We start from the raw sequence: 25264 nt of genomic DNA on the forward strand, positions 1-25264 counted from the left end.
GTTGATTAGATACTCACCGCAAGTACTGTGTTGGCCCATTTACCTTAGACTCGTTTTTTTTCTATCTCACAACCACATACGATACCTACTTTTCTTTTGCGTGGAGCATAATGATGTGTGGAATACATGGACGCGGTGGTGGACATGAATGGGAAAGATCGTACCGAGAATACACCGATTCAAGAATATCTTGGTTTGGAAGCATAAGGCGAATGAATGAATGGCAAGCTTGACTTTAATGTTGTTTACAGCGAAATGGTTGTAACTCTTTAGTTCTTTTTCTTCAATCTTTTCCCGCCTCGTTCATTGGTGCCTACAGCTAGTTTCAGGGACATAACTTAGTATCTAGATAGTTGCCCCATTTGCAAAGAAAGAGAGAATTAATTCCTACCAACGATTTTTGCGCAATGAAAGTGGGACATTACACAACATGACGTGCTCGCGCTACCACCCCGGCGGAATCGTACACAATCGTAAGATTTGCTCGTATCGAGTGTTGGTGTTTCATCAACTTCCCTTCCGCAAGACATAGCTGCTAATAATTGGTTGGATGTAACGCGAAGCTCGAATAACGTTTCTTTGCCTTGCTTTGCCTGGGGTTGTTTCTCCTTCGAAATGAAGCCAATATGCGGGGAAATGGGGACCATGACCGATTCGAGAAAATGAAAGGAGGTCGCACCCGCGGTATCGGGAGAATTTCCAGATCGTACACAAGATCTCTTGAGAATACAAACGGGAAGCGGAGACACGGGAATGCTTTGGAGATGCTTGTTTCTTTGGTGTGAGGTGGGAGTGTCTCGGTTGATCGGTGAGGGTGAGGGACACATGTAGGGGGAGAGAGAGAGAGAGTGTGTGTGTGTGTGTGTGTGTGTTCTCTTTTTGAGAAGATGTGGTACTGACGGACTTCATGTCCGGGTCCTTGGAATGGTGGAGAATGGGTGGCAGGACGAGTGGAGTGCACGAGTGTACGAGTACCGTGCTGGTGGTATTGCGATGTGGAGAACGTTGGTTTGGTACTTCGTGAGGCTTTTAAGTGTTTGTACAGTACGTACGAAGGGTCGAGAAAAGAAAGTGTTTGCTTGTGCGAGAAGATGAGAGAAGTGCAATGCTTGCAGATAGATACATCAGGGGTGCAACGTGCCGAGGGAGATGAGCCATACTGTTGCTGGTAGGTGGAAAAGTGGCGAGGGAGGTTATGCAGACATACTGAGTATTCATGCAATGCGAAGCGATGACTCTTCCCCGATATCGCTTACTTCTCTTCCATCCATCCTATCCGCGGTGAAGGGATCCAAACGATGAGATTGGCGAAATGTGATTTGTCGCATTTTCGAATGTTTGCTTCTGGAACGCGTGGAAATTTCTCTGGTGTCCGCTTCCCGGGTGATGGATTGTTGTTGTTGTAGTTGTTGTTCTTTTTTCGTTTTCTTGCGGTGTGTTGTTATTGCGAGCGTTCTGTGTGTGTATCCCCACGATTTGGAAGGCTTCGTTCAACGAGTATCTATCTATTGGAAATGAGTTCTGGAAAACAGGACGAGAGCCAAGACCAAATGAATGTCACTGCCCTCTCGAGGCTTCCAAGAGCCGTCGGGAGTACGGTTGTATGGAGGGTCTAGACAGGGCTTCAGTGTGACAAAAGCACGTAGAAGCATTTTGCGGGTATCGAAGGCGCCTATGGAACATTTGAAAATTTTACGATAGATCTAGAAGATAGGAGGAACAGCACAGGGTATTTAAATACAATAGAAGGTCGGCAAAGAAAGTGGTTTCTTGACCCAAGTGCTTTTTAGAGACTTTCAGCTTCCATCTAGGTAATTCTCCGAAAGTGGCTTGTTTGCCTAGATTTACTTTTTTTTGAGCATCATATTTCTTCTTACGGGAGATTACCGACCCTATCCATATCTAGTCTCGGAGTTAATGATAAATTCAATTCTAATTTCTATACATTTTCCATAATCTTTCTTTCGGATCAGATAAGAAAGATGGCTATTGCTCAAGCAAATCTTTCCTCTTCGCGTCTTCAGCAGCGTCAGCGTAAAGCTGCTCCTCCAGCTCTATCACTTGGAGCTCTGCAAGTTCGAGCACCCCACCGACGAGTATATCATTATCAAAAAGTCGAATTTGTCTCGGCATCAAATATGTCAAGAGATGATCCGCCATCTCCTCCTCCAAATCCACCTCCAAGTCCGTCGATGCTTATTGAGCTAGATGATGATGATTTCAAGATTTGAGTTGTAAGTCTATTTCATAATGACTCATTTTAACACGGGACTAATCTTTGTTAAAGGTGGTTCTGCGTTCGAACCCTAAGCTGGAGTTTGGTCGAGCTACAAATTTTCTGCATTCGCTTGGGGGCATATCATCGGTGGTCGGGGTATGGAAACGGAGTTGGTATAGGAATGGCAGGCGGGGACGGCTCGAGGTTCTGGTCCTGGTTCTGGTCCTGGATATTGGAGTATAGACATTTGTTCGGGGCGTTTTAGAGATTATAACGGAGAGAGGGTAAATGGATAAGAGAGTGGAGGTGTTCGAAATGGGATATAATGGTGGATCATAATTTCGAATGTTTCTTCCTAATCAAACCACCATTTTCTACATCATAGTCTTCCCCTCTTTTCCATCCTAGCCATTGCTCGAGTGCTGTCTCTCCACTTTGTCCAGGATATAATGGCTTGCCGGTGTAACTTCCCCCTTCAACGCCAGGTCCTTGGCCAATCGATGGGTCCTGACTATTATGTTTGGATATTGCGAGAGAAGGTGTATCTCTGAGTGTAACAATTGGCCTTTGATCACCTTCTCTGGCAGGATCGTGTTCGAGTTCATCGTAATCGAGAACGGGTGTACAACAAGCATCAGTTCCATCAAAAATAGTTTCCCACTCAGATCTCGTTTTGGCCTTGAATAATCTAGTGAAAGTTTCCCTCATTTCTGGCCATGTACTTCTATCCATTCTCGTTTCTTTGATATTAGTTTCTCCCAATCCTAGCCCCTTAACCAACTCTTTGAAAAATTGTGGTTCCAGAGCACCCACCGCCATGTATTTCCCATCCTTTGTTTCATAGGTATCATAGTACGGGCTTCCCGAATCCAATGTGTTCTCTCCTCTCGGTTTATTCCACATAGGAGTCTTCATCAATAATCTCGGAAAAGTTACAAGATATGCTGTTCCATCGACCATATTCGCTTCTACAACTTGCCCCTTTCCGCTCTTCTCTCGCGCTAGCAAGGCGAGTAAAATTCCCTGAAACAACGTAGCTCCACCTCCCGCAAAATCCCCAAGTATATTCGCCGGTGGTAATGGCTTCTCGTTCTTTCGCCCAAGCAGCGATAATGCCCCTGAAACTGCTATGTAGTTGATATCGTGCCCGGCCATGTCTTTGTACTTCCCATCACGGCGAAACCCAGTCATTCGGGCAAGGATGATGCGAGGATTGAGTTTGAGGAGAACATCTGGTGAGAGTCCCAATTTTTCCAAAACCCCGGGGCGGAATGGATCGATTATGATATCAGCATGCGCAACGAGAGACTTGACGAAGGATACTCCAGCATTTGCTTTGAGGTCGACTGCAATGGAGGATTTATGTCGGGTAAGGAGATCGGGGGTTGGTGGAGGAATTGAGGAAGAATGGGTAAGATTAGGAACTGCACGATCGATGCGTAGGACTGATGCTCCATAATCTGCTAGGAGAAGTCCCGCGAAAGGTCCTACAATCGATGTTAATGGGAATGCAATGAAATCTGGGTCAATGCGGGGGTGTTCACCTGGAGCTAGGCCTGCGAATTCGAGAACGCGAACGCCTGTCAATGGTGGTGCTCCTGTCATTATCGCTATTGTGAGATACCAATATCCTAATTGACTTACTTATTCGGGATGGTAATGCCCATCGTCTCAATATTATTTCGATTCCAGATTATACTGTTATTGTGGTGGTTGTATGCTCGACCCCTGAACCGAGGTTCAATCGGGCTTATCAGCATCTGCCAATCATTCATTCCACGGCAGTTTTTGAATCAACACGAATCAACAACTCAAGGAGTACGATACACGGCGAAGAATTGGAATAGCACCAAACTCTTGCATCAAATCTCACGAAATTAGAAAACAACATTGGAAAGTTTCCTGATGTTTACAATGGTTGCGGTTATAAGGGCGACAGTCTCCCCTACTCGGTGCCAAAGTAATTATTGTGTACCCCTCAACACACTCCTGCCATAGTGACGTTTCATAATTTTGAGAATGTTAATCTATCTCAGTAGATATATGTTTCCAGATTTCTCTTAATACCGTTATAGTAATTGACTATCAGTTGTCTGATGTGTACAGCGCAACATGACCTTACCCATGTCAGCGATCTCGGGAATTAGACGCGCCCGAAATCTTCTCGGGTCCGTCACGGTAGCATCAATGAGCCTTGCACCAGGCGGATCTTCTAGTGGGAAGATTTCAGCTATTAAATTTCTCAGACGGGACCGATTGAATGGCTCGTATAGTCCGAAGCTTCTTAAGCCATACTGTATGGGTAGATATTCATATAAGGCTGTGGACGAGATCGTATCAGGTTAAATACGAGCCTGGTTAATGAGCATATATAAGTCAACCAAAGTACTAAATCTATATCATTTTGTCAAACCAGTCAAAGACGATCAAAACAGCTCGAGATAGATACATACTTCAGAACCTTAAATCATCCACCCATGCTTCCAAGAATATCCATTATTGGCGCAGGGCCATCCGGCCTGGTCCTAGCCTCTCTCTTCCACCGCAGTAAAATACCCTTCACCATCTACGACCTCAGATCTCGTCCCTCTCCAGGTCTTGTTAATATCCCATCTGGCTCTCTAGATCTTCACGTCGAATCAGGACAACGCGCACTCGCAGAATGTGGGCTTCTCCACGCATTCCGCTCACTCACCGTAGAATGCAGCGAAGAACACATCATCTGTGATCGTTTTGGAGATATTAAATTCGAGGCACCCAATCACAATGAAGAGCGACCTGAAATCTCAAGAAATAGTTTGATCGAGTTGCTTTTGTCTTCGCTGCCCGAAAATATCATTCAATGGGAACGCAAAATCCAATCCGTTTCTCCAAATCCTTCAAATCCCCACCAACAAATCATCACGTTCCAAAATGGGAAGTCTCATTCTTGTGATTTGGTAATTGGAGCAGATGGAGCATGGTCAAAAGTTCGCCCACTCTTGACGGACGTGAAACCATATTTTAGTGGTGTGCATTGGATGACGTTGACGATTCCAAATATCACCCAGAGGTTTCCAGAAATAGCTAAGATGATTGGAACTGGAACTTTCTGGGCGCTGGGTGGAAAGAGATTCGTTTTAAGTCAGAGAGGCTCGATGGATTCAGCAAGGGTGTATGTTGCGATACATAACAAGGACATCAACTATTGCAATGATGCAGGCTTAAATTCTTTAGACCTTGAGCAAATAAAAGAGAAAAATCTTGGAGAATCTGGTATCTTTGCCGATTTTGGCAAAGGGGTCAAGGAGTTGCTAGAAAAAGGGTTGGAGGAGGAGAAAACCCCACAGTTTCTGCAGATGCATATGTTACCTACCGATCACACGTGGGAGCATAAAGCCAACGCGACATTGGTTGGAGATGCAGCACATCTCATGACGCCATTTGCAGGAGAGGGTGTCAATTCGGCAATGTTAGATGCTTTAGAGTTGGCGCAAGGAATTATTGCGGCCGTAAACAAGGATACTTCGATCTCGGATGCTGTGAGAGAGTATGAGAAGAAGATGTTTGTCAGGGCGAAAGAGAATGCTGAAGATACATGGACTAATATGGAGAAAATCTTTGAGGATAGTGCACCGAAGGCGATAGTGGAGTGGTTCAACAGTTTTAGTGCTCCGCCCGGCCAACGTTGAATAGGTAGATACTGTATTGATGGTACTTAGCATGGAATATCAAAGAATTATTTATTTTAGCTTGAAGGCGTCAAGTTCAGACACTCAAGGAGATACGCACTCAACTCATTTAGAGGGTTGGAAGTTTATGCAATGATAATAACTTAAGTACTCTAACAAGAAGGAGCCTTGAAAGTGACAAATGATATAGCATTCCTGACAAATATCATAATAGCTGACCAAGAATTGACCATTTGATTATTTCGGGAATGATTAATAGCGAAACTAGTGCATTGATCAAGGAACCGGATTTCCAAGCTTGAGATAAACTCTTCGTAATAAATTAAATAGCGCTTGATAGATGGCAATTACAATCGTCTAATTAAAAGGAGAAGTTTGATGATGAAATGATTGTGTGAAGTAACATGGAGTCTGTGGGAGAAATTGGGGAGATGGAGACAACAGGATACAACGATGAGGGAGAAAATGTAATTAGAAGATCAGTAGCCCACATAATGATAGAGTTCAACAAAGCAAGGACAAAACAGAATCTAATTTGAATTATCAGCCACGTATTCACTGATTTTCTGAAACTACAACTCTTGCACATGCTCTATAGACTCGACATAAGACTTCCATGTGTTTTCACTAATCTTTTATTACATTGTTCCTATTGAGCCATTGCTACCCTTCTCATCCTCGCTTATATTCTATCTCTGGCTACAGCCTTCATATTCCGGATTCCTGTCCTCCTATTGACAGATTACCATGCTAGCGACCAAAATTTGAAATACACACTCTAATATCCATGATTTGACTCATTGATCCGTTCAAGTCTTCTCAACGCTTCGATTAAAAGTAGTGCGATTGACCAAACATATCGCCACGACCATTCGTCGACGGGAAAAAATTGTGAGAAAAAAAGTTAGCATATAATTCAAAAAAATACGAAAAAAGCGCAAAACTTACCAAAAGTTCAAGAGTGGTGAGTGGGGTTGATCCGTTAGCCCCTCACTTGAGGGTTTCCAGCCAGAACGACGAGGGCGTGGATCATTTCTGGCCACCTAGATTAGTAGTTAGTGAGGGGGAGGGGGGGGGTACTTGCTTTTTTGTCCAAGGGTCCAGGTGTCCAGGGGTGATTCATGTGTGTGTCTTTTCATTTCTTTTCAGTCAAAAAATCCGGGATGCTGGGGTTAGTGGTTAGTGGTTAGTTGGCTTGTTAGTTCACTGTATAGGGGAGGGGGGAGTGGTTAGTGGTTAGCTCGCATGTTAGTTCACTTGCATAGGGGGAGGGAGGGGGGATGGGGTGATATATTTTACCATTTCCAAAGGATCTTTGGAAGGATGATTGCGGCTGCAACAAGGGTCCATTTGGTGACCGTTTTAATGGTCGAGGCATTCCGGGATATCCAGGATTGCACTGGGGCAATGGTCCATGGGGTGGCTTCTGGCTCCGGTGTATCCAAGGGGTCGTCGTCTAGGGAGGAGGGATAATCCGCGGTGGTGTCCGATTCATCCTCGGATGAGAATGAGGATGAGGATGAGAGTGGGCGTGCATCGTGGAACCTGTTAAAGTTTCTCCTGGGAATGGGTTGGGGACTGGGGGAGGGAATGGGCTCCGGGGATGGGACGGGCTCCGGTAGTGGAATGGGCTCCGGGGATGGGATGGGCTCCGGTGATGGGCTGGGCTCTCGGGATATGCAGAAGGGGTCTGACAAAGAAGATTGAGCGACCATTTCACAACCAGAGTCTGATGTTGCCACCGGACTTTGACTCAAAGGTCGAACTGGCGTGATGATATGGGCTCGGGCTTCGAGGACTTGCTCTTCAAGGATCATTTCTGACCACCGCTGGGTAAAAGTCTTGGGTTTAGCTCGGCTGAAACAGCGAGGCTGCTGCAGATATAGCTGGGTGAAAGTTTTGGGTCTGGCTAACCTGAACAAGCGGGGCTGCAAGTGTACTACAGGTAGCTGGAGGGGAGGGGAAGAAGGAGAAGGAGAAGGAGAAGGAGAAGGAGAAGGAGAAGGAGAAGGAGAAGGAGAAGGAGAAGGAGAAGGAGAAGGAGAAGGAGAAGGAGAAGGAGAAGGGGAATTTGAACCATCTTCTGCTAAGACAGAAGAGGAACAGGAATGGCCATTGAAGGGGTCCAAGGAAATGGAGACAGTGTGGTGGGCCGAAAAGGAATCCTTGGAAGATGGGGTGGTGCCTGGGCTAGGGGTGGCCTCACGGAATACATACCTTGTTTTGGGGGGAGGGGTAGAGATTCCAGATCCGGAGGGAAGGGCAATGGGGTGATCCAAGAAGGGATCCAATGGATCGTCAGCGACGAAGGGCCTGGGAGAAGGGGCCTTGGCAATGGGGTAATCCAGGGAGTCCGATGTATCGTCAGTGACGAAAGGCCTGGGAGGAGGGGCCTTGACATCAAGTAAACGGCCTACATTGATGCAAGGGGAGCCGGTGGGGAAGTAATCGCTGGATCCGGTGCTGAAGTTAGAGGATGTATGTTCCTCCTGGATGGAGTCAGAATACATCGTGGGGGACCTGTAGCGCTTGGAGGCCATGGGATGGGGTTTGATCTCAAGAGCCGACCAATCGATCGACTCGTAAGATCCACAGGAGTCTGAATAATAAGAAGATGAAGATGCAGAAGAAGAAGAAGAAATCAAACGCAATGACAAAGGAGAAATTTTTTTGGTTTTTTTGGCCTGCGTAGAGGCTGAAGTTGTGGAAGAAGATAGGTTTCCAGGCCTGTTAGATGGTGGATGGATGTTTGAAGGATCCAAAGAGGGTTCCATTTGTTGGTCACACACGTATGGGACGTGGAGAGGATGGATGGATGGGGGATGGAGAGAGTTAGAGGTTTGTGGAACTTGATATCCACGACCGCGAGGGGCCGACGTGTTTGTAGAGTTGGAACTGGCAGCCCCAGGAGCACTGCCAGTGGAAGAAGAAGAGTGAAAGCGAGACATTGTAAATGTGTGAGCTTGGAGTGAGCAGTGAGTATGTGAAAGTGGTAGGAAGAAGAAAGAGAAAAAGAAAATCGAGGAATAGAAATTGAAACGAAAGATATATCAATTCTCTGACGCGTCTTCACAAGTGCGAAAATTAGCGTATTTTTTTAAACGAGAATTTGTCACTTAGTCCCTAAAAGCGTCTCTTTAGACTTCGTCTGTCATTTAACCGAGAGGGGAAAACCAGTAATATAGCAAAATGTAAACCCTATATGCCCTAACAGAAGATTTCGCCGATAGCAACACGCGACGCGTAGATATGAATTCCATTGTCATGGAAAGAAGGGAAGGAGCGATAGATATATGCCACAGGAAGTTATACGATACGGCCTATCAAACTCGAGATGTAATAAATAAAGCTAACCACACTAGTCAAATCATTCAAATCACCTGATAGTTATGAAGATAAACCGGTATAAGGGTTGGGAGGTCTGTGCTAGTCTCTATAGATAACACCCTTATCTAACAGTTCAGGTGCCTAACGAGGAAGGAGTTATGGTTGAAAGAATGAGCATGTAACAAGGCCATTGCAGTACATGAATCCATCTAACAACAATTGAAAAGATACATTTAAAAGATGCGCAAGGCAGTTGATGTCACCTTTGACTAAGAGGCAATGTATCTTCAAATTCCAGAGCTTACTTCGATCAGTGCGCTTTCTGCAATTTTACCATGCGAGACAGCTTCTACAGAACCAAAAAACCACATAACTTGATATCGAGCTTTACGGGCAACTTTCCCAAATATGGCAGATGCTAAAAGAAACACACCTGCATGTTCTCTAGCTGCTCGACCCATGCCCGAGAACTCCTTGTGCCATCTTCGCTACGGTCTCGACATTGAAGGGCAATATGTTTTCCCAATGACGAAAATCGAAAACGATCATTAATTACGGGAGCGAAAAAAAATATCGGATAACAAAGGGGTATTTCGCCACCAGTTATGAGGTCTGGAGTTTTCGAGAGAAGATGAAACCCACGCTCATGATTACGACTTCGAAACCAGAGGCAATCTACCATTTGGCTTCACAGCAGATGTTACAGAGCTGAGAACGAGTTGTATGGTATCAAAATGAAGACATGATGCTTTATGCGAGGGAAGAGATGTCGTCTTCATGACAGCGGGTAAAAGTGGAGCAAATATTTAGAGGCTAAACTATTTACAGCACACGCAAAGATTTTCGAAGCACGACATCCGTACATCTGCGCTGTCTGTCAGAACACATTTTGGGGGATCGGATATCGTGGCAGAGCCTCTGGCTACGTCTCCAAGCTCCTTGGGTAAAAGTGAGACTTCTCACGATACTACCACATACGATATTGCGAATCTGCGGTCCTTCAAACAGATAAGAGAAGATCACAAGGAGGGGACTAACGTAAGGCCGCGGAAATGAATGTGGAGACACCACCTGCAACTCTACACCTATTTTCCCATCTCGTGAACAAATCTCTTGGGATGTTGACGAACTGCAGCGGTAACAATCCTTGGAGACAACACCTTTAATACACTTCTTGTGCAAAGGTCAGTTTGCCACCCAAATAAGCGGAGCCCAACACACTTGCAAGACGTCTGCAGCACGAAGAGAATAGAAAAGCATTGGAGCAAGAGTCGTGTCTGTTTGAACGATAACATAAATGTTTCACGATGGGGAACTTAGGAAAGTGGGTGGGGCGGTCTTCAAAAAATGACCCCACCCACAGCACCATTCCCAAGATCGACAGCTCGCTGACATCATCACTATTGCATCTTGCCCTAGTCATACTACCTATATATACATAAGAGACGAAATTTGTGAGAAGGCGCAGAAGGGCAGCGATAACAGAAATAATTTGGAGATGCCCGTTTGGTGGCTCGAACTTCCAATTTTGAGAACGCTTGAGGAATTTTGTGTTGTAGTTTAGTGGGTAGTTTCATATCAATATAAATCTTAGCCGTTAGTTGCATTAGAAAATACGCTCAAAGTAGAGAGTGAAAATGAAGGAAATGGTATATTAATCAACTACCTACCCATCAACCCTTTCGAGGAGAGCTGCAAAACAACCCACGCGAGCAATTATTCAATCAACCATCCCAGAACACCAGTCAGAGTCCGTGTAACTCCTCGAAACAGTCATGCAAATGTTTCATCTCAATGTTCTTCTTAACACTCGCTGGCCGCTTCTGACCCATGAACATCATCTGTTCAAGGCTGTTCCATCTTTTTTCGGCCGCTAGTTCCTTCCTTTCCTCTCTCTTTCCATGCTCCCTTTATAAATAGTCTCTGGATTCTCTCCTCTATTAGCTTAATTTCCTGCTTCGCTTTTCTCATCTATCTTCACTAGCTGCCGCCTGCGGAGAGGGCTGTAATCTCGCTTTTCCTTGCTGTTATATGACTCATGCACTCCACCGCGTTGGCTGCTGTCCCTTTTGCCTTTGCCTTTACTTCCGTTTTTGCTTTGTGGGTACGGGTGCTGGTGCTGGTGTTGGTGCTTGACCTTGCGAGGTAGGTTCTGCTTCTGCTCTCTCATCGATATTGGCATGATGACCACTTGGAGGACTTCCAGAAACTGTCAGCCTATTCGTCTTGAATGACACCCCTAAGAATAATTACTCACAGAGCTGGTTTGTTGCCAGCGACACTGGGCAAGGAAGAGGCTCGACCTGACATTACTTTTTCGAAAATTGAGCTATCGGTCGTGACAGTGCTGTTTTATTAGGCGAGAGTATTGGAAACCATTTAAATTGAGGGAATAATGGAACGCTCAGTGAGAGAAATAGCGGCAAATCGAAAGGACAAAGGGAATTTTATAGCTTCCCTGAATGTTCAGCTAGTTTCTTTTAGACAACAAAGCTCTAAAATCCATGGTCGAATTCCCAGTTAGTAGAAACATAATAAGCGAGAGGATTGTATTGCGAGAAGTATGCAGAATGATGATCCAGAGTGAAATAATACTGGAAGACATGGGGACTTTCGCATGGGAAAATCAGCAATATTATTGAGTAACTACAGAGCTCATTTATTATATAGTTAAGACATTATATGAAAAGCGACTAGCTATATACATAGGAGAGTTCTAAGAAATCAAGAACTGAAAAGAGAGATAAAGATTAAATCAGTGTAGGTCATGGATAAAGCCTCACAACCCATCTGACGCTGGTGGTCCTTTGTATACTATGCTTCGTTAGTAAATGTCAGGCTCGAATCACAAGGCAAAACTCACCTTTTCTAGCGTAAGCAGCATACCAAACTGCCGCTATTGCCATGAATCCCACTAATACTACGCTTGCATAATTCATCGACACCTTTGTAACAGGTAATGCCGTGGGCATACTGAACAAGACCACCTCAAAGGTAATCCATACCAAGGCTACCACATTTACGGTTGTTCCGACCATATGCCCACAATTCCACCGTGCGTGAGATACTTCTCGTCTTTTATTCCATAGTAATGATAAGCCAATTGGGATAGCATAAGAAAGTGAAAGTGCTATAACGCCTACTGAAACAAAAGCAGTAAAGGCACTGCTGCTGCCGAGGTTGATAAGACCCAAGAGCATTTGAACAATAGTGACGAATATGAGAGCATTTACCGGTACGCCTAAAGACTTGTTGACAATTGAGAAAATCTTAGAGCCGGGGATTGCCTGGTCGCGAGCGAATGCCCAGGTGCAGCGTGACGCGGCAGTTGTGATGCTAATTGAGCAGAACATAGTGATACCAAGTACCAAAAATGTAAGACCTAGACCACCTCCGGGAGAGCCCATGACCCTGTGAAAGATGTACGGGATTGCTTGACCATTGGGTGCACCAATTACGTCAGCGAGCGGTGGCATCGTCACACAGATCGGGATGATAAAGAACAGACCAGCTATTCCACCAACCGGCACACATAGTGCTATTGCTTTTGGGACTTTGATTGTGGGGTTGGAAACCTCTTCTGCCATTGAGGAGATCATGCCAATTGCAGAGAAGGTATACGCGGCTGGTAGAAGACCGATGAAGAAAGTGAAACCTCCCCATCCAGCGAAAGAGGTATCGTAATTTCCAAGAGAATAGCTAGCACTATGTCGACCTTCCTTAGCTGAGACTGAAAGAGCGATGAGAATGATGAGGATACTAATCGCTGTCCAAGCTGCGCATATCGTATCAACCATAGGTAGGAATCGGTTGCCAAATGTGCATATTACTAATGTGATGAGACAAATGGCATAGAAGATGAGGGTAAGCTGCCAGCTAGATGCAACAAAGTCTGGATGATACATGGCAACAGTTGCAGATATCAGCGACGCAAATCCGAAGTTGACGGATAACGTTATTGTCCAGTTTCCAATGAGCCATACCCAGCCTGTGATGAATGAGAGTATAGTCTTGTGTCTCTTTGCTACCTACAATCATCAAGAATCAGCCATGGTCAAGAATTATGTTTCCATCTTCTATCAGTAAATCTTTGGTAGATATCACTTCATCAACGTCCACAAAATCAGATTGGAGGATCAAGAATAATCAAACACTTCCTCACCTGGAAAGACCAATAATAAGGTCCAGCCGAGGTTGGATACCTCGAGGCAAGTTCACTCAATGATAAAGCCACACATTCATCTAGAATAAGAACCACGATCCAGCCAACAAATATGGAAAGCTGACCTCCTCCATATATAGCACTGATCAGCGGCCCGCCTTCTCCATAAGGTATTGCGGCAATTGCAAGCGATTGAAAAAGAAGAGTAAACAACGATCGATTTCGTTGAAGCTCTTCAGTATATCCAAGAGCTTCGAGATTATCCAACTCATTTGAGTCCGGTGGAGAAGTTGTCGAAGAGGTTTTCTTTTCCTCGTCAATCATTGTCGTATTCATTGTCGCGGGAGGTACTTAGAACCCTCAGTACCTGATATTTCTAGGTCAAGAGATTCACGGTCTAGTATAAAATACGAAAGAGTGACGGGATCTTGTTAAGATGGGTTCATGCGCGATATATAAATTCTCCGTCGAGGGCTCCGTAATTGATTGGGAGACATCTGCGGGGGTTATGAGACATAGGGACGACTATACCAAGCACCCGGTATGACCAGCCTTTAGGATAAGTTAGAACCAATGCAGAAGCAATTTCCTGCATTTATTGTACCTTTCTGAGGTAGGCGATAGTGATTCTATGCTGGAATTTTATTGGGCCTGTATGGTTATCATGATGTGATAAGGTTTATCTCCAAGGATGGATTCGATTACACACGAATTCAAGATAGGTAATCTCTTGGTAGATATTCATGCCGCGTGGAATGCGTAGGAATGCCATTAATGTAGTATGATCAAATTGTACTCTGTATATAGTAGCCAGGTCGAATCATGAGAAAGAAGCGGTGGCGACAGTCCTGAACTACCTTGAGTCAAACTTTCTGTCAAGACAAGTCCTCTCCTGTCTCCTCAGCCCTTTTCGTCGAGTCATTTTATGCCGGTTAAACCTTCTCGTGAAGATAATCAATTGGATGTACAAGTACCGCACCCTAATCCACAGATCCTGGCAGGTTAATGGTGGAAAACCGAACTGTTTCTGGCAACGCGGGGAACTTTATATCTTCAGCTGCGAATTGGGTCCGAGCGTAGGGTAGATCAAGGACATGATAGCAAGCGGTTGAGACAAGAGCTGAAGAAATCCTGCGCTCACCAAAAGCAATTAACCAACTTGAATAGAATTATTGATTGGCGGCTTATAATTGATTCTGTGTTTGAGCTTTATTCTGTTTGAAACGGACTGCGGTTATCTATTGTATACAAACAAGCATGCTCTCAAATTATGATGATTTGGTGTGCACAGAAAACCCGTGCAGCTCGAGATTAGGAAGATAGGTAATTGGAGAGAGAGAGAGAAATGACATGCATTACAGAGATGGTCTGGCCTAGGCTAGCAAGGGATGACATCAATATCGCAGGAAAACTAAAAAGCATGCACACGAGTAATACACATTGGAATTAATCACGTGGATAACACGTGTCGTCGTGGCAATCGACAACATCATCAGGCTAAATCAGCGCTCAACTGAATCAAAAGGATCCTCAATATATCCGATCTTCTTGTGGACGGTTAAATCCGAGAACTGAAAAGCCGAACACTGAAAACAAAAAGAGAGTTCTCGAAATTTGCCCATTACGCCATCGCTCGCATAATCTCTCGCTTGGCGTCAGCTTCAACCTATATGGTGCGGTTAGTCGAGCATTTACTTTATGCTCAGAAGTATTATTGGCAGGATTTGGACTTGTGCAAACAGACCGATTGTGTTTACTCCAAGATATTACGTGAAAGATTAAGCGTGCATGTACCGATGTTACACAGCGATACAGTCGATTGACGAGAGTCTATCAATCATGCTGCAGTTGTTCAAGTGGCCGACAATTGCCTTTCAATTGCAAGCATTGAAGGTAAAAAATAACTAAACAGGGTGGTAAGTCTCTTAGATGTTGAAATGAAGAGCGCTGCGAGTTGATATTGAGGCTGGTGTCATTAAACTGAGCGAGAGCAGCAGTAATACTTAGACTATCATGGAGTGAAATGTACCAACAATCAAAATAGGGGGGGAAATCAGGCAACGAGTATTATGATAACTTACTCAAACTAGGTACCTAGGTACCCTATCAATAATATGTCAGATGACTAATCATCGCTTACCACTCGAACCCTCATTCTCCCCTTAAGTAATTCCCTATCTATCAATCTACAAAGTCACGGGAATCTTATATTAGCGAGACAGAATTATAATGATATATATGTGGTATTTCTATTTCGATTAAATTATCTAATGCTTCGGTCCACAGTTCAGTAATAGAAGTAAAGTTAAAGTTCCCACATTCGCTGCAATAACTCCTATATACATTGAATGACTATTCCAGAAGCCAGTTTATACGCCTAAGCACCTAGATAAATATGAAAATCGAAATACCATCTCAACTGATTGTGCAGTTGAAAAAAACCATGCAAAAACAAAGAAAACGAAGGAATGTCCCGTAGACCCAGTTCCCAAACTCCAATTCGAGCTGCAATTCACCCCCTAATATCGAGACCATGTAAGCGAGGTCGAAGATTCGAGAGAGGAAAAGAGAATTGAGTTTGGTATCTGACATTCAACATCCAGCCAAAGAAAGTAAAGAAAAGATCGACATCGAGATCGATGTTCGAAAAAAATGAATGGATGCGTTTAAAGGACCGCCGTCAAAACCATGCAAGGATAATAAAACTAGAAAATGTAGAAAAAGAAATTGTTGTAAATGAATGTAACCGAGTCCTTATTGAAGTGGCATTGTGGTGGAAGAGAACTGGTGCGTGTTAAGAAAGTATCGAAGAAAAAAATTGTTGTAAAGAAATCGAGCTGAAAAAAACCATCCGGTTGACATAGGAAACGGGAAGAGAACGAGGTAAGTTGTTGGTACTGGGGTTGATCGGTTGTTTGAATCGCGACTGGATAGCAACTTAGATAGCCAGTGTAACTCGAATTTGGGGAATGCGCATGACGGTGCAGATCATATTCGAAAGATGACTGTGGGCTGAAGGTAAAACCAGGTATCGAAAAGTCAACGATCGAGTATGTTGATGAAACCCCGGCTTTTATCTCTCTTCGTTGCCGCGAACACGGCTACCATCTTTCATGACAACCCAGTCGATGTCAGGAATCTGATCTATCTTTCTATGATAGAGATTTAATCTACTGACGTGATGCCCCAGTGTCCAAAATCCTTCGAGCCTTTGTCTACCACATCCTTGATCTTTATTCGGGTTCGTGAAGTCGAGGGACTTGAAGGGGTTTTTCTCTGCGGCTTCACATGTTATTGTGTTTGATTTATTCCAGTGGTTGCACTATATGAAGAGTGTTAGAAATATTTATTGAGCAGGAAAGGAGGAAAAGAAGATACGAACACTAAACATATTTAGGGAACCTGGTAATGGTAGTTCGCATTGCCAACGTCCTCCCGCTTGCTCCGCAGTTGGATTTGATGCAAGATTGGAGGACCGATCAAGTGGTCGATCTGGATTCCGTCCACTGTTGGCACTTGACTCTCCACCTCCTCTATTTCCCCTGGTATTTCCGGTCGTGGAACTACTTCCTCGTGATACCTGTCCTTTTCCCTTTCTGGTAGTATTTCCGGAAAGTGGATCCATGGTGTGCAGTATATCCTTCAATTATCGTAAGAAGAAAAAAGAATATCGAAGCTTGTTGAGATTTGTTGAATATTTGTGAGATCTGGAAATGCGTAGGGCTATCAAAAAGAAATTGTGATTCTTGAAAATCTTTTATTATGCGAAGTTTGATCGAAATGGTCTTGATGCTCCAAAGAAAAGTCTACGAAACGAGGGGGGTATCGAAACTATTTATGTCTTTTCTGATCGCTCCAAGAGCTCTCAAAATGCATACGCATGAGTGTATAATATAGTATTTGTATGAGTGAGAAGCCATTTTGAGGTGGTTATGACTGGAATTGCGCGAGAAAAACGTGGAAAACATTGGATGGAGAGAAATATAAAGCGCTGATCGCTTTATGAGCTGCCAAAATTCATAGACGTGAGTATTAAATATAGTACATATTTGTATGAGTGAGAAGTCATTTTGAGGGATTTATGACTGGGATTGCCCGAGAAAAACGTGGAAAACATGGGATGGGAAGATGTATCAAGCGCCTCGAATGATTCCGAGTATTCATAACAGTCATTTATAATTCTCGATGACGGTTTCTGGCCAAAAAATGTATGAGAATCTTGGCCTTGCTATCTATATATAGTATGCCAAATGATTCTATATCCCTGGTGACGATTTATAGTCAAAAACGATGCAAAAGCCATGTGTTTACCACTCGCCAATAGTATCTCGAATGATTCTGAGTACCTACGTATAACAGTTATTTATAATCCTCGATGACGAGTTCTAGCCCAGGAAATTATGTGATAAAACAAATCGACTTTGCCATTTATGTACCTCAATAACAAGTTCCAACCCCAAAAAGTCCAAGAGACATCAGTTCATCACTCACAAACACCCTCTTGAACAATTCCTCCTTCCACATACCAATCACCCCAAACCCTCTACAAATAATCCTCCTACCAAGATTCAAACCCACAATCTAGAAATTCATAAACTCTGAGCAACTCTTCTACCAACCAAAATCCAATATTTCTCTCAAGACAATTTTCAAAGACATACATAACCCTCAGAACCTCCATCGTATACCCAAATCCCAATCCACAACTCCGAGGAATCAATCAAATACAAGAAGAAGCCTAATTTGAAACGTAAAACGGCGTTGTTCCGATATACCAAGATCCCATAGCTTCGGTGACTGAATACGAAAAGGATTTTGGGGAAAGGCATGTAAGAGAATATATCGTACATGGTTCCTAGAACCTGTATTATATTCCAAATTTCAATTTCAATTTAAATCCCAATCCCAAATTTCATTTTCAATCTCAAGTCTATACCACTACATTTCAAACATAAAATAAAACAAAAGTCCAATCATCCTCTCTACTTCTTTACCTCTTAAATGTCAACAAACTACTCTCAATCCCAACTCCAACCCCAATCCCCCCCCAAAACGAAAATCTATCAAAACCCATAAGCCCAAGATACACACATACACACACACACACTCGTGGACACACACACACACACACCTACCAGCAACTTCCATTATATCACAAACTTCAAATTAAAACTCAAATACCCGAGTACTTAGCCAAGTAATCAATCTTATTAGGAAACTACTAATCGCATCACCTTCAAATGACAACATATTTTCTCAAAACATCGTAAGTCTGCAACTCACATACTTGTTGAATCATGTCACTGGCATGTAGAGACCGCTTTACATCGTATCCCCCACCTACGCATCAATGAAATGGTACACATGGATGCAACGAACGACAATTTCAGCATGATTTTAACAAGCATTTTAGTAGCCTTGACTATTATGCAAAAAGTAATAAAGATAGCTCATAAAATTATCAAGATTGGATCGGGCCAAGATATGGCGAAAAAAGTAGTATTTATCTCATCAATAACAAGTCCAATCCCGGACCATAGTACTGGCGCCTGATAATGCAGAATTGCTACACTCCTCCCTACCTCCCAATCTATCTACTTATCTTTTCCATTCCGAGGATGTTTTTCAGTTGGGAAAATCGATGCAATAATAATCTCAGCAGTCTTAGCTTACATCGGGAAGTCTGACTGCTATATCTCCTGATTGGGTGATGTAGCGAACCCAGGGGAGGGATGGATATTGTAACTATCGAAAATGTTAGAAAAAAAATTGGACAAAATTTGCGAAATGAGGACTAACCTTCGGCTCAATGATCTTCAGGTACCTGACTTGAATACCACTTGTCGTAAAATAAGGGATCTCAAATTTCACACTGATTGGTCTCTTTGCCCCTTTACCTCCAACACCACCCATACTTCCGCCAAATCCTCCAGTCATTCCACCTCCATGTTCATCATCACCCTTCACACTCGGCAATCCTAACTCTGCTCTCATAAGGAATTCTTTACTGCCTCCAAATTGTTTGATTTTCCATACTATCGCCGACTTTTCTGGTGCGTAATGTACGGATCCAATATTTGTGCGGAAACGTGGGGAATCGGCATCTTCTGGAACTGGAACTGTGATCTCGACGTTGTTGGCTGTGCTGCGACGTTTGAATTGCGCTTTCGCTTTCAGCATGTATTCGATTCTTGATCCAGAATGCGATTCCACGATACATTCAACCCAGATCAATGGTTTGACTTGAGTATTCAGACGGTATGACATTAATTCGAATTCTCCATCGGGTGGAATAAAGGAGATAGTTCTGTCGTTTTCGAATCGTGAAAGACGGACACATTGATGGAACTTCACATCTTCCATCTCGATCGCTTTTCCTCGAGTGGCGCGTCCCGTTGTTTCAAACATTACTTTATCGTTAAGACCTAATCGCAATTCTGGCATACCAGACAGGTAACATTTCATCTTTATGGCACCCAAAATCTCGGACCTCAATACGTTTCCATTCGACGATACCAGCAAATTGAGAGATTCAACCACATCAAGGAAAACTTCGTTCTTCCTGTACCTGATTCCTTCCGATCTCCATGATACTGCGTTCGTAACCGCTATAGGTGGACGGGCTTGAATCTCTAATTTATGTGATTCTTGTGTGATGTATTCTTGAAGGATTTTCGATTCGGTGGTTTGTGGATATCCAAAGTCCATCATTTCGTCCAAGAGTTCATAAATAATGACGAAGTTATCTCGGATGGATTCTTCTTCAAGTTCTTTGAAGTATTCGGTGAAGACTTCGACTATTTTGTGTAGAAAAAGGAGGATTTCGGCGGCATTTGTATTGCGTTTAGTGAGGGCTAGGAGGTAGAGGTTATTATGGCGGATGTATAGATACTTGGTACAAGTTAAAAGCTGCGATCGCAAATAGAAAGGGATGATGATATACATTTATTCCTTCATCTGAGAAACATGGTGGAACTGCGGAACTCTCTTCTTCGGCTTCACTCAAAAGTATTGGAAACTTTTCAACCGCGGACATGGGAATATCTCCTCTATAATTTCGGGCAAGAAGAGTCTGTAGTATTGCGTCAACGTGATTCAGAAGTAAAGTCACTACAGAAAGTATTGTTTATACCTTGCCCTTTAAATCGAGAAAGAAGACAGCAGATGCCATATTTGCCAGATAATCAAAGAAAGAAAGGGGACGGTAGTGTTGAAGGACGGAGAGTATGTGCCAAGTTGGCTTGTATTATATCTTCAAAGAATTTGTTATCATTCGTGAATTTGGTATGAATTCCTCTTGATATTTAGAATTGGAATTGATGGATTAGTTGCCTTGTAGATGTTGTTCACTTGAATAATAGTAATAATAGCCCCACGTTCAAGCTTCCCCCTTCAGATTGATAGATCTCCAGGTCCCAAACTAGTGAGGCTCGGCGGTCAACATCGGTTTCCCTTACTAAGAGCGGGACTAAACTTAAAATGGACTAGTCTGGAAACGGCAGAATCTTCGAAGCTTAAATATCTTTCACTTTGGAGAAAAACTTCTTCTTTTCTCTCCAACGCGCCCTTTTAGACAGTGCAACTCAATCACATAAATATAACTTGGATCAACATTCTGTTGATCCTCATCTTGTTTCCCATTGATGTAGTTAGCGATTTCGCGGCGCGGAGACCAATACCAACGGTACCATAAGAGCTGGCCGGGCATTGTCTTTTTGGACAACAGGTTGCCTGGGCGGCGTCAGAGGGACCATACATATGAAGATGAAGGAGAAGTGGTTGTTTTATGGCAAGATACAATACCAAATTCAAGAGCCATGATGGCGATTTCAACCATGTTCAATCGTGTTTCATTTGTGTGTGAGATATGCTGTTGATTGAAGTTATTGATGATACTTGGCTGAGTGTATTCCATGCGACATGCACATGGCAAACAACCGCAGTATGAGATGACTTGCGGAATGCGGGAAGAGTACATTCCTTTCCCCTTGTGATAATCTCATGAAACCAATGATGATATATATGCTTTGATCCAGAACGTCTTCAATGCCAATGCCATCCCGCTGAGATGATTGCCATATATTATATATATATATATATATATCAGATATATCAGATATATCAGAAAGACCATCCGGCATTCGTTTGACCTCTCAGAAAACATCAAAATTTCAGTCTTTATAGAGACACACATCAGATCAATTCCCCCACCCCACCATGAATTCGCATTTACCGAACCAGCCAAAAACAATCAAGATGGTCACATGTGAATGCTTTTTCTACGAATACCTACATCATCCCCGAACTTCACACGATTGTTTTGCGCCATGTAAATCTGGGTTAATATACGACTAAAGAGAAAGGGGAGAAAAGAGAAAGAAAGAGAAAAAGAGGAGAGACCATTCGATTGACTTTGGAGTTTTGTTATCATTCGAGTTCGAGGATATCATTTTGTTTTATTTCTTTCTATCAAAGTACTCACTCTCTTACAATATTGGAAGATTATCGTATCACAAGCAAAAAAATTCCCAGAATATTCACCAATTCAACGAGTACAAACCCTTTGGAATCACGACAAATTTCCTTCTTTTTTCAGCGGTACACATATGCCAAGTGTTAATAGTCCAGTCTCATCACGTACAATCAATTTTCAACCATTTTCACACAGCCGTCGGCGTTTGATATCGAAATGGAACACGATCACATGTTAAGGGAATGCCCCCCATCCTACGCATCTCACGACCCTCAAACCATAAGTTTGCCTTCTGTACCCACAGCAGACCCCCCACCGATTCATCATGAACGAGTCTTGCCCCCTCTACCTCCTATGTCTACAGAACCAAAATATCGGCAAGATCCAGTCGCAGAAGTACCATTGACATGGCCGTCTTCAAATCCTCTAACCGCATATTATCAGCCGGGCCCCTCACAGCTATCTCCTAAAACAACGACTAGAAGAAGTACAGATTCGCCAAACGGGATGGACTTAGATTTATCAGACAACAGAGCAAGGAGAGGTGGAAGTGTACTATCTATAGACGATCCTGATGTGCGACTTGCTGCTGAAGCATTGGGAGATCTTCGCGCCGGTATGATTTGCAAAGAAATCTTGGGGGAATTCTATACTAATTTTGCTGCAGATTTCATACAGTCTTCCCCCCGTCAGCGTACTGCTCCCTCTTCAAACTCCCCTCGGTTTCGACAAGGTGGTTCTACACAACCAGAACCCCTCCTCTCACTTCTCACCACATCCCACCCCCTCATTGGCAATGCGATAGGCGGTTCACTATCCGCATACTCGGCTTCCAAAAACTATAGTCCACGTTTCAAGTCTAGTGCAGAATACGTGGAAAGAAGGATTACTCCGGTTGTCAATACAATTAATTCTGTCAACCGTATTACTGGAGTTGAAGGGGGTGTGCGTTGGTTCCTTGGTGGTCGCCGGCCGAGCCATCATGGACCGTCCGATACCGAATCCGATTCCCCTTCTCATAAGCGACGGAAAGTCAATACGTCCTCTCCGGCCGACCTCGAAGGTCAGCCTATGCAGTTTGAAATACAATTTGATCAACAGCGCCGCCGTCGGCCTAGCCAGGCTTCTACAACAGACAGCCTTCCTGCATATGATGATCAACGTAGTCCTAGCTATGAAGCTTCACAGCAAGCATTAGTACCATCAAACCGAGGATCTGAAGAATCTGCATCTCCTGGGAGCTCCTGGCAATCCCGTCTCGTCCTTTCGACCTCGGGACTCAGTGTCGCAATGTCGGAAGAGTCGCTCCGAAGTCTGAAATACTGCCTCAGTTGGATTCGTTGGGCAAATGAGCACATAGGGAAACTAATCGTGGCATTGAAAGCAGTCTTGGAACAATACGATAATTCTGGCACCATTGCTGACACCCCCTACTCCGAAAAGGGAGCTGACAATAATCAACGTCAAATAGTGCTTCACACAGATGATCAACGCTCAGCCTTGACTGCAAAGATTGCGCAGTTGAATAAGGATGTCTTGAAGACTTTGAAAGAGGTGGTAGATATTGTCTCTAAATATGCTGGTGGTGCTCTTCCCGAAAATGCAAGAGATCTCGTACGCAAGCACTTGACATCCTTGCCACGACGATTTCAAATCGCAAATTCCGTTTCAAATGGTGAGAGTAGAAGTCATCGGGATGGAGATAGTGATGCCAAGGAAGGCGCACAAAGAGTCATGGTATTGGCAAAAGAGGGGTTGGACATGATGACTCAAGTATCAGGAGTTTTGGACGGAACGATAGTCAGTGCAGAAGAATGGTGCGAAAAATTAGGGAGAAAGAAAAGGGAAGAAAGGGAGACAAATACTCCACAGGATGAAAAAACGATGAATGGAGGGAGAAACGGAAGGGACGAAGTTTTACCAGTTGTTAGCGGTGATGTCAAGATGGGGTATGCAGGGTTCGGTGAGGAGAAGCCTACACTTGTTTAAGTTTGGGTATTTCTTATTATCACTCTTTTGGTCTGGACATTCTTTGAGTATGCGCATATGGCTATAAGTGGTGGAGTATTTAGGGTACGGAATTGGAAAGATTTAAAGCTTGGCGTATTGGAAACTGACGGTACAAAGGGCGTCAGGTTGTGGAAGAGGAGAACTGGGAAACAAGTGAGGATTATATCTCTGCGCATAAAGTTCACAGAAGGAGTTGATACTCGCGACAGAGATTGATACTACAGAATGGTTTGTGAACTTTGTGTTTGCACTCTGAGTGAGCGATATTTATCGATGTAAAAGAATCAATATATTCTAGATTTCTGATGCAATGCTTGCTTGGACCTCTTACTACATGTGTGAATATGATCTGTTTGAGCGGGCTGATGGAGCAATCTATTAGCAAGATACGTTCGATTGCGTAAGAATGTCTATATTCCTGTATCTGCCAATATCATTCTTCAGCTTCATCTCTATCTCAAGTGGGATGGAGACGGAAATGAAAATGGAAATGAAAATGGAAATGAAAATGGAAATGAAAATGACATCCATTGGAAATAGAATGGAGTAATGTAATATTCACATCCATCTCATTTATTACATTACTTAAAGACTCAAATACTCAGATCCTTTTATTTGTCTTCTTATTCTTATTTCTATTTCTATTAATATTCATATATCCACATATTCATATATTCACATGAATACTCCAATCCTCGCATCTGCATCGCTCTTCCTACTCCGTCTTCTATCTCTTATAATATAGTTCAGATATCTAGGTACCTAGGTACCTATGTAGTGCAGGTCACGGAATCGGGATCGGGATCGGGATCTATATATAATGTCTAGAAGTGATTTAAAAGGGTACCTAGGTATAGATAAGTGGTTTGTAGATTTCATGTTGTGGCTTGAGGGGTTTAGATATTTAGGTAGGTAGGTAGGTAGGTAGGTATTTATTTATATTTGTGTTTGTATTTGTGTTTGTGTTTGGGTGTGAAGAATGATGGATGGGATGGGATGGGATGGGATGGGATGGGATAGGATGGGATGGGATGGGATGGAGTGTGTAAGAGATATTTATATTGGAGATATTGGAGATATTGCATTTCCCTTTTATTCTTGTTCTTGATTCTTATAGTGAAGTTATCTAGATAATTGGAGTATATATCCTTAATATTTGAATAAAAAGAGTTGAGTAAAGTTACGTCTGGGTTTTTCATTTTGAGGGTTTTATAGTGAGGCGAGATCTATCTATCTATCTACTTGTCTATCTAGGTACCTAAGCTGGGCTGAATATGTAGTAGGTGCTAAAACTAACAAAGCTAGGTAGGGTATTTTAGTTAGTTGATTGTTTAACTAATTATATGAAGATATATGATGATGTAATGATGTGATGATGATTCTTTTCCTTTTTTAAGTCATTT

At 43.2% G+C, this 25264-nt stretch overlaps 9 protein-coding genes across 9 annotated transcripts; 3 read left to right on the top strand and 6 right to left on the bottom strand.

Moving 5' to 3' along the window:
• Positions 1–1982: 1982 nt before the first annotated feature.
• Positions 1983–2231, top strand: EAE98_003845 (uncharacterized protein; the record flags this gene model as incomplete). Its single annotated transcript, XM_038951465.1, has 1 exon — positions 1983–2231. One exon carries the CDS (start codon positions 1983–1985, stop codon positions 2229–2231), a length of 249 nt encoding a protein of 82 aa, XP_038811938.1.
• A 320-nt stretch (positions 2232–2551) lies between these two features.
• EAE98_003846 (uncharacterized protein) lies at positions 2552–3823 on the bottom strand (the record flags this gene model as incomplete). The annotated part of the gene is made up of 2 exons (XM_038951466.1): positions 2552–3705; positions 3763–3823. 2 exons carry the CDS (start codon positions 3821–3823, stop codon positions 2552–2554), a joined length of 1215 nt encoding a protein of 404 aa, XP_038811939.1.
• An 872-nt stretch (positions 3824–4695) lies between these two features.
• On the top strand, positions 4696–5889 carry EAE98_003847 (uncharacterized protein; the record flags this gene model as incomplete). The annotated part of the gene is made up of 1 exon (XM_038951467.1): positions 4696–5889. The coding sequence occupies one exon, from the start codon at positions 4696–4698 to the stop codon at positions 5887–5889; it is 1194 nt and encodes a 397-aa protein (XP_038811940.1).
• Positions 5890–7184: 1295 nt separating this feature from the next.
• On the bottom strand, positions 7185–8837 carry EAE98_003848 (uncharacterized protein; the record flags this gene model as incomplete). The annotated part of the gene is made up of 1 exon (XM_038951468.1): positions 7185–8837. The coding sequence occupies one exon, from the start codon at positions 8835–8837 to the stop codon at positions 7185–7187; it is 1653 nt and encodes a 550-aa protein (XP_038811941.1).
• Positions 8838–11297: 2460 nt separating this feature from the next.
• Positions 11298–11526, bottom strand: EAE98_003849 (uncharacterized protein; the record flags this gene model as incomplete). The annotated part of the gene is made up of 2 exons (XM_038951469.1): positions 11298–11433; positions 11474–11526. 2 exons carry the CDS (start codon positions 11524–11526, stop codon positions 11298–11300), a joined length of 189 nt encoding a protein of 62 aa, XP_038811942.1.
• Positions 11527–11834: 308 nt separating this feature from the next.
• On the bottom strand, positions 11835–14388 carry EAE98_003850 (uncharacterized protein). Its single transcript, XM_038951470.1, has 3 exons — positions 13379–14388; positions 12080–13244; positions 11835–12030 (listed from the first exon to the last, which is right to left on the bottom strand). Exons 1-3 carry the CDS (start codon positions 13712–13714, stop codon positions 11996–11998), a joined length of 1536 nt encoding a protein of 511 aa, XP_038811943.1. The 5' UTR covers positions 13715–14388; the 3' UTR covers positions 11835–11995.
• A 2063-nt stretch (positions 14389–16451) lies between these two features.
• Positions 16452–17003, bottom strand: EAE98_003851 (uncharacterized protein; the record flags this gene model as incomplete). The annotated part of the gene is made up of 2 exons (XM_038951471.1): positions 16452–16700; positions 16761–17003. The coding sequence occupies 2 exons, from the start codon at positions 17001–17003 to the stop codon at positions 16452–16454; spliced, it is 492 nt and encodes a 163-aa protein (XP_038811944.1).
• A 2039-nt stretch (positions 17004–19042) lies between these two features.
• On the bottom strand, positions 19043–20549 carry EAE98_003852 (uncharacterized protein; the record flags this gene model as incomplete). Its single annotated transcript, XM_038951472.1, has 4 exons — positions 19043–19123; positions 19178–20269; positions 20322–20450; positions 20511–20549. The coding sequence occupies 4 exons, from the start codon at positions 20547–20549 to the stop codon at positions 19043–19045; spliced, it is 1341 nt and encodes a 446-aa protein (XP_038811945.1).
• Positions 20550–21688: 1139 nt separating this feature from the next.
• On the top strand, positions 21689–24174 carry EAE98_003853 (uncharacterized protein). The gene is made up of 2 exons (XM_038951473.1): positions 21689–22467; positions 22519–24174. Exons 1-2 carry the CDS (start codon positions 22068–22070, stop codon positions 23838–23840), a joined length of 1722 nt encoding a protein of 573 aa, XP_038811946.1. The 5' UTR covers positions 21689–22067; the 3' UTR covers positions 23841–24174.
• Positions 24175–25264: the final 1090 nt, after the last annotated feature.

This window comes from Botrytis deweyae (genome assembly GCF_014898535.1).
Source record: "Botrytis deweyae strain B1 chromosome Unknown BDEW_007, whole genome shotgun sequence".
Classification (NCBI taxonomy): Eukaryota; Fungi; Ascomycota; class Leotiomycetes; order Helotiales; family Sclerotiniaceae; genus Botrytis; species Botrytis deweyae.